Source organism: Oncorhynchus gorbuscha, linkage group LG10, assembly GCF_021184085.1.
Source record: "Oncorhynchus gorbuscha isolate QuinsamMale2020 ecotype Even-year linkage group LG10, OgorEven_v1.0, whole genome shotgun sequence".
NCBI classification, from domain to species: domain Eukaryota; kingdom Metazoa; phylum Chordata; class Actinopteri; order Salmoniformes; family Salmonidae; genus Oncorhynchus; species Oncorhynchus gorbuscha.
Genome location: NC_060182.1, coordinates 138,861 through 155,110, shown reverse-complemented (window position 1 = coordinate 155,110; position 16,250 = coordinate 138,861). Strand labels below are relative to the sequence as shown.

The 16,250-nt window shown below is 51.0% G+C and overlaps 1 protein-coding gene across 1 annotated transcript in view; it reads left to right on the top strand.

The window, feature by feature from the left end:
* Positions 1-16,250, top strand: part of LOC124045435 (constitutive coactivator of PPAR-gamma-like protein 2) — a 71,905-nt gene that overhangs the window by 14,191 nt on the left and 41,464 nt on the right. Inside the window, exons 5-7 of the mRNA XM_046364721.1 lie at positions 88-190; positions 498-565; positions 9,081-9,304. Of these exons, the coding sequence (XP_046220677.1) occupies positions 88-190; positions 498-565; positions 9,081-9,304 (395 nt within the window). The remainder of the gene's footprint in view (positions 1-87; positions 191-497; positions 566-9,080; positions 9,305-16,250) is intronic.

Below are 16,250 nucleotides of genomic sequence, written 5' to 3'. Positions count from 1 at the left end.
TTTGTCCTAAGTCAAGACTGCCAAAAGACTGCCAAATATCGGTACCAATGGATTTCTGTGTTCCCTCCTCTTTCACATTCTCTCTAGTCTCGTATGGAGGATAAGGTGGAGCGTTTTAAGAAGGCTGTGGAGTATTTCTCATCTGCCTCTAAACCACGCCCACTCTCCATGGGACCCTCCCCCTGCCTTTGTGAGTAACTCTGCCATTGCCATCATACTCAAACCTCTCCTTGGGGACCTCCAGCAGTTCCATGTATTTGGTCTATTCCAGAGATGGCACACCTGATTGAACTTGTCAACTAATCTTCCAGCCCCTGACTAGTTGAATCAGGTGAGCTGGTCCCAACAACATTGACGTCTGAGGGTTCTTGAGTAGAGGACTGAGAAGCACTGGGCTAAGGCACCTGCCAGTCATATCTACTGTAGTCTGAAAACAAGTGCTTTTCCTCTTTTCCTCTTAACTGGATGTGTCCATTTGTCTTTCTGTGTGGTGCCAGGGTTTGGTCCGGCTCCTTTTGGCAGTCCTCCTGGCCACATGGGGGCAATGCAGCCTGGAAAGCACCAGGTAGGAGTCTCTGATGTCCCTTCAGAAAGTATTGATACACCTTTTATTTATTGCTCATTTAGTTGTTACAACCAGAGTTAAACATTCATTAACACATTCTCACCGATCTACACACAATACCCCATAATAACAAAGTAAAAACAAGTTTATTGAAATGTTTGTTCATTTATTGAAAACAAAATACATATCTAATTTACATAAGTATTCACACCCCTGAGTCAATACTTTGTAGAAGCACCTTTTGGTGGTGATTCCAGCTTTGAGTCTTCTTGGGTATGTCTATCAACTTTGTACATCTGGATTTGCGGATTTTCTCAAGCTCTGTTAAGTTATATGGGGAGTGGCGGTGAACAGCAATCTTCAAGCCTTTCCACAGATTTTCAATGGGATTCAAGTCTGGGCTTTGGCTAGGCCATTCAAGGGCTTTATAGGAGCTATATTTAACATTGTTCTGAAGCTGTTCCAGCATTGCTTTGGCTGTATGCTTTGGGATCATTGTCCTGTTGGAACATATCTTCACCCCAGTCTAAGGTCATTTGCACACTGAAGCAGGTTGTCATCAAGGATTTGCCTGTATTTGGCTCCATTAATTTCTCCTATCTTTACCAGTCTTCAAGTCCCTGATGCTGAAAAGCATCCCCCATAGCATGATGCTGCCACCACCATGCTTCACGGCAGGGATGATGTTAGACGGGTGATGAGCTGTGCCTGGTTTCCTCCAGAAATTTGCATTGAGGCCAAAGTTATTTTTTTTATTTTTGTCTTATCAGACCACAATCTTTTGCCTTATGCTTTAATTCTTTCACATGCCTTCACATGGCAGGCTGTCATGTACCTTTTTCTCAGGATAGACAGGCTTCTGTCTGGCCACTCTCCACTTAAATCCCAGAGACTGTTGTCCTTCAGACAGGTTTTTTTTCCATCTCAGCCAAGGAACTCTGTCAGAATGGTAATTGGGTTCTTGGTCATCTCCCTGCCCAAGGTCCTTGCCCGTTTGATCCGACAGCCAGCTCTAGGCAGTCTGGGTAAGGGCAACAACGACTCAGCCGTGAAATGATAGGCCACACTAGCTCACAGAACGGGACTGCGTAGCACGTAAAGATTGTTGGTCCTCGGTTACAACACTCATTGAGTTCCAAACTGCAAAGCAGCATTAACTTTTCTTCGGGAGCTTCATGAAATGGTTTTCCATGGCAGAGCAGCTGCATACAAGCCAATGATCACCAGGTGCAATTCCAAGTGTTGGCTGGAGTGGCGTAAAGCTCACCGCCATTGGAAGCAGTGGAAACGTGTTCTCTGGAGTGAATAATCACGCATCACTATCTGGCAGTCGGACGGACGAACGAATCTGGGTTTGGCGGATGCCAGGAGAACTCTACCTGCCCCAATGCATAATGCCAACTAAAGTTTGGAGGATGAGTAATGGTCTGGGGCTGTTTATCATGGTTTGGGCCCCTTCGTTCCAGTGAAGGGGATTTGATTTGAAATCTTAACGCATACAATTCTATGCTTCCAACTTTGGCAACAGTTTGGGGGAAGGCCTTTTCCTGTTTCAGCATGACAATGCACCCGTGCACAAAGCGAGGTCCATACAGAAAAGGTTTGTTGATCATTGTGGAAGAACTTGACTGGCCTGCGCAGAGCCCTGAACTTAACCCCCATCGGAATGCGACCTGCGAGCCAGGCCTAATTTCCCAACGTCAGTGCTGATCTCACTAATGCTTGTGGCTGAATGGAAGCAAGTCCCCACAGCAATGTTCAAACATCTAGTGGAAAACCTTCCCAGAAGAGTAGAGGCTGTTTAGAACAGCTAAGGGGCAACCAACTCCATGTTAATGCCCATGAGATGTTCGATGGGCAGGTTTCCCCACATTTTTGGTCATGTAGTGTAGATACGCCTCATCACAATTCTGTCTAGATCTATGGCCATTACCTTGGACTTCATGGTATGGTTTCTGCACGGTAAACTGTGGGACCTTAAATAAACCAGTGTTTTGCCATCTATTTTGTGAAGTGCACCAGTTCCCTCCTGCAACAAAGCACCCCCACAACATGATGCTGCCACCCCCGTGCTTCACGGTTGGGATGGAGTTCTTCGGCTTGCAAGCCTCCCCCTTTTCCCTCTAAACATAATGATGGTCATTATGTCCAAACAGTTCTATTTTTGTTCCATCAGACCAGAGGACATTTCTCCAAAAAGTATCATCTTTGTCCCCATGTGCAGTTGCAATGGTGGTCTGGCTTTTTTATGGCGGTTTTGGAGCAGTGACTTCTTCCTTGCTGAGAGGCCTTTCAGGTTATGTTGATATAGGACCCGTTTAACTATGGATATAGATACTTTTGTACCTGTTTCCTCCAGCATCTTCACAAGGTCCTTTGCTGCTGTTCTGGGATTGATTTGCACTGTTCGCACTAAAGTACATTCATCTCTGGAGACAGAACACGTCACCTTCATGAGTGGTATGACAGCTGCTTGGTCCCATGGTGTTTATACTTGTGTACTATTGGTTGTACAGATGAACGTGGCACCTTCAGGCATTTGGAAATTGCTCCAAGGATGAACCAGACTTGTGGAGGTCTGCTATTTTTTTTCTGAGGTCTTGGCTGATTTCTTTTGATTTTCCCATGATGTCAAGCAAAGAGGCACTGAGTTTGAAGGTAGGCCTTGGAATACATCCACAGGTACACCTCCAATTGCCTCAAATTATGTCAATTAGCCTCAAATTATGTCAATTAGCCTATCAGAAGCTTCTATAGCCATGACATCATTTTCTGCAATTTTCCAAGCTGTTTAAAGGTACAGTCAACTTAGTGTATCTAAACTTCTCACCCACTGGAATTGTGATTCAGTGAATTATAAGTGAAATAATCTGTCTGTAAACAATTGTTGGAAAAATGACTTGTGTCATGAACAAAGTAGATGTCCTCACCGACTTGACAAAACTATAGTTTGTTAACAAGACAATTGTGGAGTGGTTGAGAAATTAGTTTTAATGACTCCAGCCTATGTAAACTTCTGACTTCAACTGTATACTTGTGCTGGTGGGAACCTGTCTTTGTTCAGCTGTCTGACCCTTTGGGTGAATAAACTTGCTTTGAGCTCTTGGTCGTCTGTCAGTTCTATGCCCTGTAGCACCAAACCCTGCTAAATGAACTCGTTTAGCCACACCAGGACCTAACATAAAGACAACTCAGAGTATGCTATTCTGTTCTTCTGAAATAAACTACATTTTCTTCATATCATGTTTCTTTAGGCCTGTCTAAAATAATTAATGGACTTATTGTGAAGGTGTAGGCTATATTACATGGGATGCTATAAAGTCCATAGAGAATAAGAGCACCTCCTCCCAGCTGCCCACTGCACTGAGGCTAGAGAACGCTGTCACCACTGATAAATCTGCAATAATTGATCATTTCAATACGCATTTTTCTATGGCTGGCCATGTTTTGTGTTGTACTGCTTTGCTTTATCTTGGCCAGGTCACAGTTGTAAATGAGAACTTGTTCTCAACTGGCCTACCTGGTTAAATAAAGGTGAAATAAAAAATATAATTTCGTGACCGCCCTCGTGCTGACTGAGCTCAATCGGCATGACTGTTTCTGTGGTTTCATACAAACTTTGAGAAATAACAATGAGTGCCCACAATGTGTTTTGTGCGTGAAGTGCTTTAGTCATGAATCTCAAAAAGAACTAATTAAAACACACCCTGACCAAACATCAACAGCATAATGCAAAATCCAGGGAGTTCTTTGAGGACAGGGCAGAACGCTTCAGGAAACAGGGCTTCAGGAAACAGGGCTTTGACAGTGGACAAGTTCGACAGCTATCAAGGCATTGTTGTCACTTAATGACAGGTGATGATCAGCAGAAATAAGGGAGTACTATCTCTCCTAGTAGTGTTTCTCTTTCAAACAATCCCCTTGAACACAGCTAATAGCTAGCTAGCTATTGTTAGCCGGAGCTAGCTAATTAACAGTACATATGAAGATGTACAATCAGCCCTACTGTGCATTTTACTGTATAAATGTTTGTTGAAAACAAGTCTTTTGGAACTGTTAAAATGCAAGTAGTTTTATTCTGTACTGGAGTAAAACTAATTGAAATAAGATGTTTTTTGAGGCAAACACTCTCACACAGTTCTGGGTAGCTCATCTACAGCAGGAAGTGGTCTCCTGCCTGACTGAGAACCCACCTCACACAGTTTTGGGTAACTCATCTACAGCAGGAAGCGGTCTCCTGCCTGACTCACACAGTTCTGGGTAGCTCATCTACAGCAGGAAGTGGTCTCCTGCCTGACTCTCACAGTTCTGGGTAGCTCATCTACAACAGGAAGCGGTCTCCTGCCTGACTCACACAGTTCAGGGTAGTTCATCTACAACAGGAAGTGGTCTCCTGCCTGACTGAGAAAGCAGTAGATATTCTGGTCCAGGTTGGCACCACATAATGTCAGTCAGGGTTCTCAACTCTGGAATACTTTAAAAAACAAGTACAGAAACAGACTCAATGCCATTGACCAATGACCCTCAATGACCTTAGGGTTGCACGGTCTCAAACTGAGCCCAGAATAGACCTGCTTGTTGAAAAGTTCAACCAGCCACACACTTCATTAGGACTGTGTGTGTTCTGTTATACATCTGTGTGACGTGATGAATGTCTTTTTCTAGCTCAGAATGAAAATTATTTGTGGTATTTTAACAGCAACAATTCAAACCTAAACAGATATGTCAGTGTGTTTAATGGGGAAAAATAAACATGAATTGCTATATACAGTATATGGGTATTACATTGCCCTTATGTCAGCCTAAAACAAATAATATTGTAATGTAGCATATTTATGTATAGTTGCATGTTTTCATAAGCTTGGGTCCTAGAAAAACACATTTTTATTTAGGTCCCAGGCTGAAAAAGTTTAAGAATCCCTGAGCTAAGTGGATGGGTCACTATTGTCTAGACATGTACACATGTTCATGAAATACAATAGATTGCTGTAATCACCCCCCCCCCCAGACACATCAAGCAAGGAGCAACAATAAAATAAAAGTAGTGAGGCTATATACAGGGTATTACAGTCCAGAGTCAATGTGGAGGCTATATACAGGGTGTTACGGTACAGAGTCAATGTGGAGGCTATATACAGGGTGTTACGGTACAGAGTCAATGTGGAGGCTATATACAGGGTATTACGGTACAGAGTCAGTGTGGAGGCTATATACAGGGTATTACGGTACAGAGTCAATGTGGAGGCTATATACAGGGTATTACGGTACAGAGTCAATGTGGAGGCTATATACAGGGTATTACGGTACAGAGTCAATGTGGAGGCTATATACAGGGGGTACCGGTACAGAGTCAATGTGGAGGCTATATAAAGGGTATTACGGTACAGAGTCAATGTGGAGACTATATAAAGGGTATTACGGTACAGAGTCAATGTGGAGGCTATATACAGGGGTACCGGTACAGAGTCAATGTGCAGGCTATAGTCAATGTGTCCCCGGTTAGTCGAGGTAATATGTAGGTGACTATGCATAGATAATAAACAGAGTAGCAGCAGTGTAAAAAAAAAAAAAAAATTGGGGGATGTGGACAATGCAAATAGTCCGGGTAGCCATTGTATTAGCTGTTCAGGAGTCTTGTGGCTTGGGGGTAGAAGCTGTTTGGACCTAGACTTGGTTCTCCAGTACCACTTGCTGTGCGGTAGCAGAGAGCACAGTTTATGACTAGGGCGGCGGAGTCTTTGGCAATTTTTTGGACCTTCTTCTGACACCGCCTGGTATATAGGTCCTGGATGGCAGGAAGCTTGACCCCAGTAAGGTACTGGGCCATACTCACTACCCACTGTAGTGCCTTGTCGGAGGCCAAGCAGTTGCCTTAACAGGCGGTGATACAACCAGTCAGGATGCTATCCATGTTGCAGCTGAATAACTTTTTGAGGATCTGGGGAACCATGCCAAATCTTTTCAGTGTCAGGAGGGGGAATAGTTGTGGTCATGCCCTCTTCACGACTGTCTTAGTGTGTTTGGACGATGATAGTTTGTTGATGTGGACACCAAGGAACTTGAAACTCGGACTGATTTGTCAACAGCACCTGCTAATTTCAGGGCATCAATGTTGTTGAGAAAAGTGGCAACTTTTTCAGTTCTCGATGGCTAACGTTATATCGTTCCAAAACGCTGTGGTAGAAAGGACTATCAACACATACTGAGCAGCTCACGTTATCAACTGAAGCATGCGACATGGCAGACCAATCCAAACCCTTCTCCCAGCATGTCCAGCCCATCCATTAGCTCAGCCAAAGTTCCTGTCTTTTTCTGTGGCTAAACCAACTCGGCTCGTAATTTAACAATTGTATTTGTTATTTACAGTTTGAATAGAACTTTAAGGCAGAAAGTTCACATGTTCTAGAAGGCATTTCTGCCAAAAAAGCTTTTTCATTAAAAACAAAATTGCCTGTCCTGTGTGATGTGCAAAATATGACTAGTTTCCTGAAACGGGTCTCTCGCTCGCGCGCGGTTGCACTCTCTCTCTGTGGGTGTTTTTCAAAATGCATACTTGGCAAATCGGAACGGGAGGGTTGGAGTAAAAGTCTAAATCAAAGAATGCGAGACAAAGCACGGAGGGCACTTTTTGAATGCGTGCTCTTGTTTGTACATATTTTAAAGCATCGATGCAAACTTAAACAGAAAGAACGCAAAGAAATATGACGTAACCATTAAAAAAGTTATGCCAATATTCTTGAAATCAATGGTGGCCATTATTTGAGCTGAGGTGAGAGAAAATACACTCCAACCTGGGAATGAAATGTTGCCTGTTCACATCTCATATCTCGCCTCACTACACTATTTGATCTTGATACGTTAATAAATACATTCTGTGTTAATTTTGGCATGGTTACCTGCCTACAATACCCACTGTAGTGTGTGTAGGTCAAAGCCCAAGGTAAATCATTAGAGCTAACTGGCTAGCTACTACTGTTAGCAAGCCATATGGCCATGAAGAATCTACTGTACCTTGCGTTACATTAATTTTAGATCATTTTTTCCTGTTTAACTAGCTAGCTGGCTTACAATTACGGTTCATATATCTAGCTGATAATTATGAAGTAAGATGTTAGATTTAGACAATAGACAAAACAAGATATACAAAAATCTATTGTTTGCATTGTCCTGGCTGCAAGAAGGGTCAGTGAATGGGGAGGTGCAGCGTGAGGTAATACAGTAGGGGGAGTGCTGCTCAGCGTGAGGTAATACAGTAGGAGGAGTGCTGCTCAGCGTGAGGTAATACAGTAGGAGGAGTGCTGCTCAGCGTGAGGTAATACAGTAGGGGTGCTGCTCAGCTGAGGTAATACAGTAGCGTGCTGCTCAGGTAAATACAGTAGGGGGAGTGCTGAGGTAATACAGTAGGGGAGTGCTGCTCAGCGTGAGGTAAGGTACAGTAGGGGGAGTGCTGCTCAGCGTGAGGTAATACAGTAGGGGGAGTGCTGAGGTGCTGAGGTAATACAGTAGGGGGAGTGCTGCTCAGCGTGAGGTAATACAGTAGGGGAGTGCTGAGGTAATACAGTAGGGGGAGTGCTGCTCAGCGTGAGGTAATACAGTAGGGGGAGTGCTGCTCAGCGTGAGGTAATACAGTAGGGGGAGTGCTGAGGTAATACAGTAGGGGGAGTGCTGAGGTAATACAGTAGGGGGAGTGCTGAGTTAATACAGTAGGGGAGTGCTGAGGTAATACAGTAGGGGGAGTGCTGCTCAGCGTGAGGTAATACAGTAGGGGGAGTGCTGAGGTAATACAGTAGGGGGTGAGTGCTGCTCAGCGTGAGGTAATACAGTAGGGGGAGTGCTGCTCAGCGTGAGGTAATACAGTAGGGGGAGTGCTGCTCAGCGTGAGGTAATACAGTAGGGGGAGTGCTGCTCAGCGTGAGGTAATACAGTAGGGGCTGAGTGCTGCTGAGGTAATACAGCGTGAGGTAATACAGTAGGGGGAGTGCTGCTCAGCGTGAGGTAATACAGTAGGGGGAGTGCTGCTCAGCGTGAGGTAATACAGTAGGGGGAGTGCTGCTCAGCGTGAGGTAAGGTACAGTAGGGGAGGGGGAGTGCTGCTCAGCGTGAGGTAATACAGTAGGGGGAGTGCTGCTCAGCGTGAGGTAATACAGTAGGGGGAGTGTGAGGTAATACAGTAGGGGGAGTGCTGCTCAGCATGAGGTAATACAGTAGGGGGAGTGCTGCTCAGCGTGAGGTAATACAGTAGGGGGAGTGTGAGGTAATACAGTAGGGGGAGTGCTGAGGTAATACAGTAGGAGGAGTGCTGCTCAGCGTGAGGTAATACAGTAGGGGGAGTGCTGCTCAGCATGAGGTAATACAGTAGGGGGAGTGCTGCTCTAATATCATGTTTTATGTGTTCTCCACACTATCGTCCTCACAAGAACGTACTGAAGAGAACGTGGTGGGAGAATGTACATGGAGCATGAGTGTGGTGTACGATAGTATGCATATTGACACCGCCTGTGTGGTTCCTCCCCAGGGGGTAAAACGGAATGCTCCGTGTGGACCAGGCCACGCCTCTCTGTTCCAGAACCTGCCGGACTGCAACGATTCGCTGTCTGGGACAATGGGCTACATGGATTGGTCGGCTCCATATGACCAGGGAGGAAGTAGATTAACGAATCACCACACGTCCGCTCCCTCTGGCCCCTCCCACTCTCCATCATCTTCCTCAGATGGAGACGAACCAAACGACAGCAGCCAGTAAGACACCTGTTACACACACACACCTGTTACACACACACACACCTGTTGCTTATGGTAGTCCATTGTATCCGATGATGACTTCTACTTCTGAGTTAACTGTGAATTATTTGGTAACTGTAGAGTCCAATCCAAGATCCACAAACTTTATTTCAGGTGGGGTATGTACAGTCTGTGTTGGTGGGGGCAGGCATGGTCGTATGTCTCCTGAGCTGTTTTAGCTGTCTGTGTGCTCCTCTCCTCCTCCCACCTCTGTACACCGCTCTGGCAGAGCTTACCGCCAGGCAGCAGAATCCTCTAGGTCTGTGGGTTTGATGTTGCACTTCTTCAGCAACGTTTTTAGCTGGTACTTGTAGAGCTTCATCTGCCCCCCCCTACAGACCGCTGGCCAAGATGTAGCTGGCCCCCCCTACAGACCGCTGGCCAAGATGTAGCTGGCTCCCCTACAGACCGCTGGCCAAGATGTCGCTGGCCCCCCACAGACCGCTGGAAAAGATGTAGCTGCCCCCCCCCTACAGACTGCTGGCCAAGATGTAGCTGGCCGCCCTTACAGACCGCTGGCCAATATGTAGTTGGCCCCCTTATAGACCGCTGGCCAAGATGTCGCTGGCCCCCCCTACAGACCGCTGGCCAAGATGTCGCTGGCCCCCCTACAGACCGTCGGCCAAGATGTAGCTGCCCCCCCAGACCGTCGGCCAAGATGTAGCTGCCCCCCCCCTACAGACCGCTGGCCAAGATGTAGCTGGCCCCCTTGCACACCGTCGGCCAAAATGTAGCTGCCCCCCACTACAGACCGCTGGCCAAGATGTAGCTGGCCCCCCTACAGACCGCTGGCCAAGATGTAGCTGGCCAAACAGGATCTGTTTTGGAGGGGGATCCCTGTTTTGGAAGACCCTGTGTCTGAGTTTCCCGAAGGCAGCTGATGCTTGATCAGCTGCCCACCTCATCAGGATCTGGTTTTGGTGGGTCAGCCCACATCATCAGGTTTTGGTGGGCTCTCCCTCTCTTCTCCCCCACGAACCCTCTCACTCTCTCCCCCTCACTAACCCGTTCTCTCCTCCTCCTCCCCCCCCTCACTAACCCGTTCTCTCCTCCTCTCTCCCCCTCACTAACCCGTTCTCTCCTCCTCTCTCCCCCCTCACTAACCCGTTCTCTCCTCCTCTCCCCCCTCACTAACCCGTTCTCTCCTCTCTCCCCCCTCACTAACCCGTTCTCTCCTCCTCTCTCCCCCTCACTAACCCGTTCTCTCCTCCTCTCCCCCCTCACTAACCCGTTCTCTCCTCCTCTCTCCCCCTCCTAACCCGTTCTCTCCCTCTCTCCCCCTCACTAACCCGTTCTCTCCTCCTCTCTCCCCCTCACTAACCCGTTCTCTCCTCCTCTCTCTCCTCACTAACCCGTTCTCTCCTCCTCTCTCCCCCTCACTAACCCGTTCTCTCCCTCTCTCCCCCTCACTAACCCGTTCTCTCCTCCTCTCTCCCCCTCACTAACCCGTTTCTCCTCCTCTCTCCCCCTCACTAACCCGTTCTCTCCCTCTCTCCCCCCTCACTAACCCGTTCTCTCCTCCTCTCTCCCCCTCACTAACCCGTTCTCTCCTCCTCTCTCCCCCCTCACTAACCCGTTCTCTCCCCTCTCTCCCCCTCACTAACCCGTTCTCTCCCTCTCTCCCCCTCACTAACCCGTTCTCTCCTCTTCTCTCCCCCTCATTAACCCGTTCTCTCCTCCTCTCTCCCCCTCACTAACCCGTTCTCTCCTCCTCTCTCCCCCCTCACTAACCCGTTCTCTCCTCCTCTCTCCCCCTCACTAACCCGTTCTCTCCCTCTCTCCCCCTCACTAACCCGTTCTCTCCCTCTCTCCCCCCCTCACTAACCCGTTCTCTCCTCCTCTCTCTCCTCACTAACCCGTTCTCTCCTCCTCTCTCCCCCCCCTCACTAACCCGTTCTCTCCCTCTCTCCCCCTCACTAACCCGTTCTCTCCCTCTCTCCCCCTCACTAACCCGTTCTCTCCTCCTCTCTCCCCCTCACTAACCCGTTCTCTCCTCCTCTCTCCCCCTCACTAACCCGTTCTCTCCTCCTCTCTCCCCCTCACTAACCCGTTCTCTCCCTCTCTCCCCCCTCACTAACCCGTTCTCTCCTCCTCTCTCTCCTCACTAACCCGTTCTCTCCTCCTCTCTCCCCCTCACTAACCCGTTCTCTCCTCCTCTCTCTCCTCACTAACCCGTTCTCTCCCCCTCTCTCCCCCTCACTAACCCGTTCTCTCCTCCTCTCTCCCCCTCACTAACCCGTTCTCTCCCTCTCTCCCCCTCACTAACCCGTTCTCTCCCTCTCTCCCCCTCACTAACCCGTTCTCTCCTCCTCTCTCCCCCTCACTAACCCGTTCTCTCCCTCTCTCCCCCCTCACTAACCCGTTCTCTCCCCTCTCTCCCCCCTCACTAACCCGTTCTCTCCTCCTCTCTCCCCCTCACTAACCCGTTCTCTCCCCTCTCTCCCCCTCACTAACCCGTTCTCTCCTCCTCTCCCCCCCTCACTAACCCGTTCTCTTCCTCTCTCCCCCTCACTAACCCGTTCTCTCCTCCTCTCTCTCCTCACTAACCCGTTCTCTCCTCCTCTCTCCCCCTCACTAACCCGTTCTCTCCTCCCTCTCCCCCTCACTAACCCGTTCTCTCCCTCTCACCCCCCTCACTAACCCGTTCTCTCCTCCTCTCTCTCCTCACTAACCCGTTCTCTCCTCCTCTCCCCCTCACTAACCCGTTCTCTCCTCCTCTCTCCCCCTCACTAACCCGTTCTCTCCCTCTCTCCCCCTCACTAACCCGTTCTCTCCCCCCCCTCTCTCCCCCTCACTAACCCGTTCTCTCCTCCTCTCTCCCCTCACTAACCCGTTCTCTCCTCCTCTCTCCCCCTCACTAACCCGTTCTCTCCTCCTCTCTCCCCCTCACTAACCCGTTCTCTCCTCCTCTCTCCCCCTCACTAACCCGTTCTCTCCTCCTCTCTCCCCCTCACTAACCCGTTCTCTCCTCCTCTCTCCCCCTCACTAACCCGTTCTCTCCTCCTCTCTCCCCCTCACTAACCCGTTCTCTCCTCCTCTCCCCCCTCACTAACCCGTTCTCTCCTCCTCTCTCCCCCTCACTAACCCGTTCTCTCCTCCTCTCTCCCCCTCACTAACCCGTTCTCTCCTCCTCTCTCCCCCTCACTAACCCGTTCTCTCCTCCTCTCTCCCCCTCACTAACCCGTTCTCTCCTCCTCTCTCCCCCTCACTAACCCGTTCTCTCCTCCTCTCTCCCCCTCACTAACCCGTTCTCTCCTCCTCTCTCCCCCCTCACTAACCCGTTCTCTCCCTCTCTCCCCCCTCACTAACCCGTTCTCTCCCCTCTCTCCCCCCTCACTAACCCGTTCTCTCCTCCCTCTCCCCCCCTCACTAACCCGTTCTCTCCTCCTCTCTCCCCCTCACTAACCCGTTCTCTCCCTCCTCTCCCCCCTCACTAACCCGTTCTCTCCTCCTCTCACTAACCCGTTCTCTCCTCCTCTCTCCCCCTCACTAACCCGTTCTCTCCTCTCCTCTCCCCCCTCACTAACCCGTTCTCTCCTCCTCTCTCCCCCTCACTAACCCGTTCTCTCCTCCTCTCTCCCCCCTCACTAACCCGTTCTCTCCTCCTCTCCCCCCTCACTAACCCGTTCTCTCCTCCTCTCTCCCCCTCACTAACCCGTTCTCTCCTCCTCTCTCCCCCTCACTAACCCGTTCTCTCCTCCTCCCCCCTCTCTCCCCCTCACTAACCCGTTCTCTCCTCCTCTCTCCCCCTCACTAACCCGTTCTCTCCTCCTCTCTCCCCCTCACTAACCCGTTCTCTCCTCCTCTCTCCCCCTCACTAACCCGTTCTCTCCTCCTCTCTCCCCCTCACTAACCCGTTCTCTCCTCCTCTCTCCCCCTCACTAACCCGTTCTCTCCTCCTCTCTCCCCCTCACTAACCCGTTCCTCCTCCTCACTAACCCGTTCTCTCCTCCTCTCTCCCCCTCACTAACCCGTTCTCTCCTCCTCTCTCCCCCTCACTAACCCGTTCTCTCCTCCTCTCTCCCCCTCACTAACCCGTTCTCTCCTCCTCTCTCCCCCTCACTAACCCGTTCTCTCCTCCTCTCTCCCCCTCACTAACCCGTTCTCTCCTCCTCTCTCCCCCCTCACTAACCCGTTCTCTCCTCCTCTCTCCCCCTCACTAACCCGTTCTCTCCTCCTCTCTCCCCCTCACTAACCCGTTCTCTCCTCCTCTCTCCCCCTCACTAACCCGTTCTCTCCTCCTCTCTCCCCCTCACTAACCCGTTCTCTCCTCCTCTCTCCCCCTCACTAACCCGTTCTCTCCCCTCTCTCCCCCTCACTAACCCGTTCTCTCCCCCTCTCTCCCCCCTCACTAACCCGTTCTCTCCTCCTCTCTCCCCCTCACTAACCCGTTCTCTCCCCCTCTCTCCCCCTCACTAACCCGTTCTCTCCTCCTCTCCCCCTCACTAACCCGTTCTCTTCCTCTCTCCCCCTCACTAACCCGTTCTCTCCCTCTCTCCCCCTCACTAACCCGTTCTCTCCCCCTCTCTCCCCCTCACTAACCCGTTCTCTCCTCCTCTCTCCCCCTCACTAACCCGTTCTCTCCCCCTCTCTCCCCCCTCACTAACCCGTTCTCTCCTCCTCTCCCCCCTCACTAACCCGTTCTCTTCCTCTCTCCCCCTCACTAACCCGTTCTCTCCTCCTCTCTCCCCTCACTAACCCGTTCTCTCCTCCTCTCTCCCCCTCACTAACCCGTTCTCTCCTCTCCTCTCCCCCCCTCACGAACCCGTTCTCTCCCTCTCACCCCCTCACTAACCCGTTCTCTCCTCCTCTCCCTCCTCACTAACCCGTTCTCTCCTCCTCTCTCCCCCTCACTAACCCGTTCTCTCCCCTCTCCCCCCTCACTAACCCGTTCTCTCCTCCTCTCTCCCCCTCACTAACCCGTTCTCTCCTCCTCTCTCCCCCCTCACTAACCCGTTCTCTCCCCTCTCCCCCTCACTAACCCGTTCTCTCCTCCTCTCTCCCCTCACTAACCCGTTCTCTCTCTCCTCTCTCCCCCTCACTAACCCGTTCTCTCCTCCTCTCTCCCCCTCACTAACCCGTTCTCTCCTCCCTCACTAACCCGTTCTCTCCTCCTCTCTCCCCCTCACTAACCCGTTCTCTCCTCCTCTCTCCCCCTCACTAACCCGTTCTCTCCTCCTCTCTCCCCCTCACTAACCCGTTCTCTCCTCCTCTCTCCCCCTCACTAACCCGTTCTCTCCTCCTCTCCCCCCTCACTAACCCGTTCTCTCCTCCTCTCTCCCCCTCACTAACCCGTTCTCTCCTCCTCTCTCCCCCTCACTAACCCGTTCTCTCCTCCTCTCTCCCCCTCACTAACCCGTTCTCTCCTCCTCTCTCCCCCTCACTAACCCGTTCTCTCCTCCTCTCTCCCCCTCACTAACCCGTTCTCTCCTCCTCTCTCCCCTCACTAACCCGTTCTCTCCTCCTCTCTCCCCTCACTAACCCGTTCTCTCCTCCTCTCTCCCCCTCACTAACCCGTTCTCTCCTCCTCTCTCCCCCTCACTAACCCGTTCTCTCCTCCTCTCTCCCCCTCACTAACCCGTTCTCTCCTCCTCTCTCCCCCTCACTAACCCGTTCTCTCCTCCTCTCTCCCCCTCACTAACCCGTTCTCTCCCTCTCTCCCCCTCACTAACCCGTTCTCTCCCCCTCTCTCCCCCCTCACTAACCCGTTCTCTCCTCCTCTCTCCCCCTCACTAACCCGTTCTCTTCCTCTCTCCCCCTCACTAACCCGTTCTCTCCTCCTCTCTCTCCTCACTAACCCGTTCTCTCCTCCTCTCCCCCTCACTAACCCGTTCTCTCCTCCTCTCTCCCCCTCACTAACCCGTTCTCTCCTCCTCTCTCCCCCCTCACTAACCCGTTCTCTCCCTCTCTCCCCCCTCACTAACCCGTTCTCTCCTCCTCTCTCCCCTCACTAACCCGTTCTCTCTCTCCTCTCTCCCCCTCACTAACCCGTTCTCTCCTCCTCTCTCCCCCTCACTAACCCGTTCTCTCCTCCTCTCTCCCCCTCACTAACCCGTTCTCTCCTCCTCTCTCCCCCTCACTAACCCGTTCTCTCCTCTCCTCTCCCCCTCACGAACCCGTTCTCTCCCTCTCACCCCCCTCTCTCTCCCCTCACTAACCCGTTCTCTCCTCCTCTCTCCCCCTCACTAACCCGTTCTCTCCCTCACTCCCCCTCACTAACCCGTTCTCTCCTCCTCTCTCCCCCTCACTAACCCGTTCTCTCCCTCTCTCCCCCTCACTAACCCGTTCTCTCCCTCTCTCCCCCTCACTAACCCGTTCTCTCCCTCTCTCCCCCTCATTAACCCGTTCTCTCCTCCTCTCTCCCCCTCACTAACCCGTTCTCTCCTCTTCTCTCCCCCCTCACTAACCCGTTCTCTCCCTCTCTCTCCCCTCACTAACCCGTTCTCTCCCTCTCTCCCCCTCATTAACCCGTTCTCTCCCTCTCTCCCCCCTCACTAACCCGTTCTCTCCTCTCCCCCTCACTAACCCGTTCTCTCCTCCCCCCTCTCTCCCCCTCACTAACCCGTTCTCTCCCTCTCTCCCCCTCATTAACCCGTTCTCTCTCTCCCCCTCACTAACCCGTTCTCTCCTCCCCCTCTCTCCCCCTCACTAACCCGTTCTCTCCTCTTCTCTCCCCCTCACTAACCCATTCTCTCCTCTTCTCTCCCCCTCACTAACCCGTTCTCTCCTCTCTCCCCCTCACTAACCCATTCTCTCCCTCTCTCCCCCTCACTAACCCGTTCTCTCTCCTCTCTCCACCCTCACTAACCCGTTCTCTCTCTCCTCTCTCCACCCCCTCTCTCTCCCCCTCACTAACCAGTTCTCTCTCCCCCTCACTAACCCGTTCTCTCCCTCTCTCCCCCCT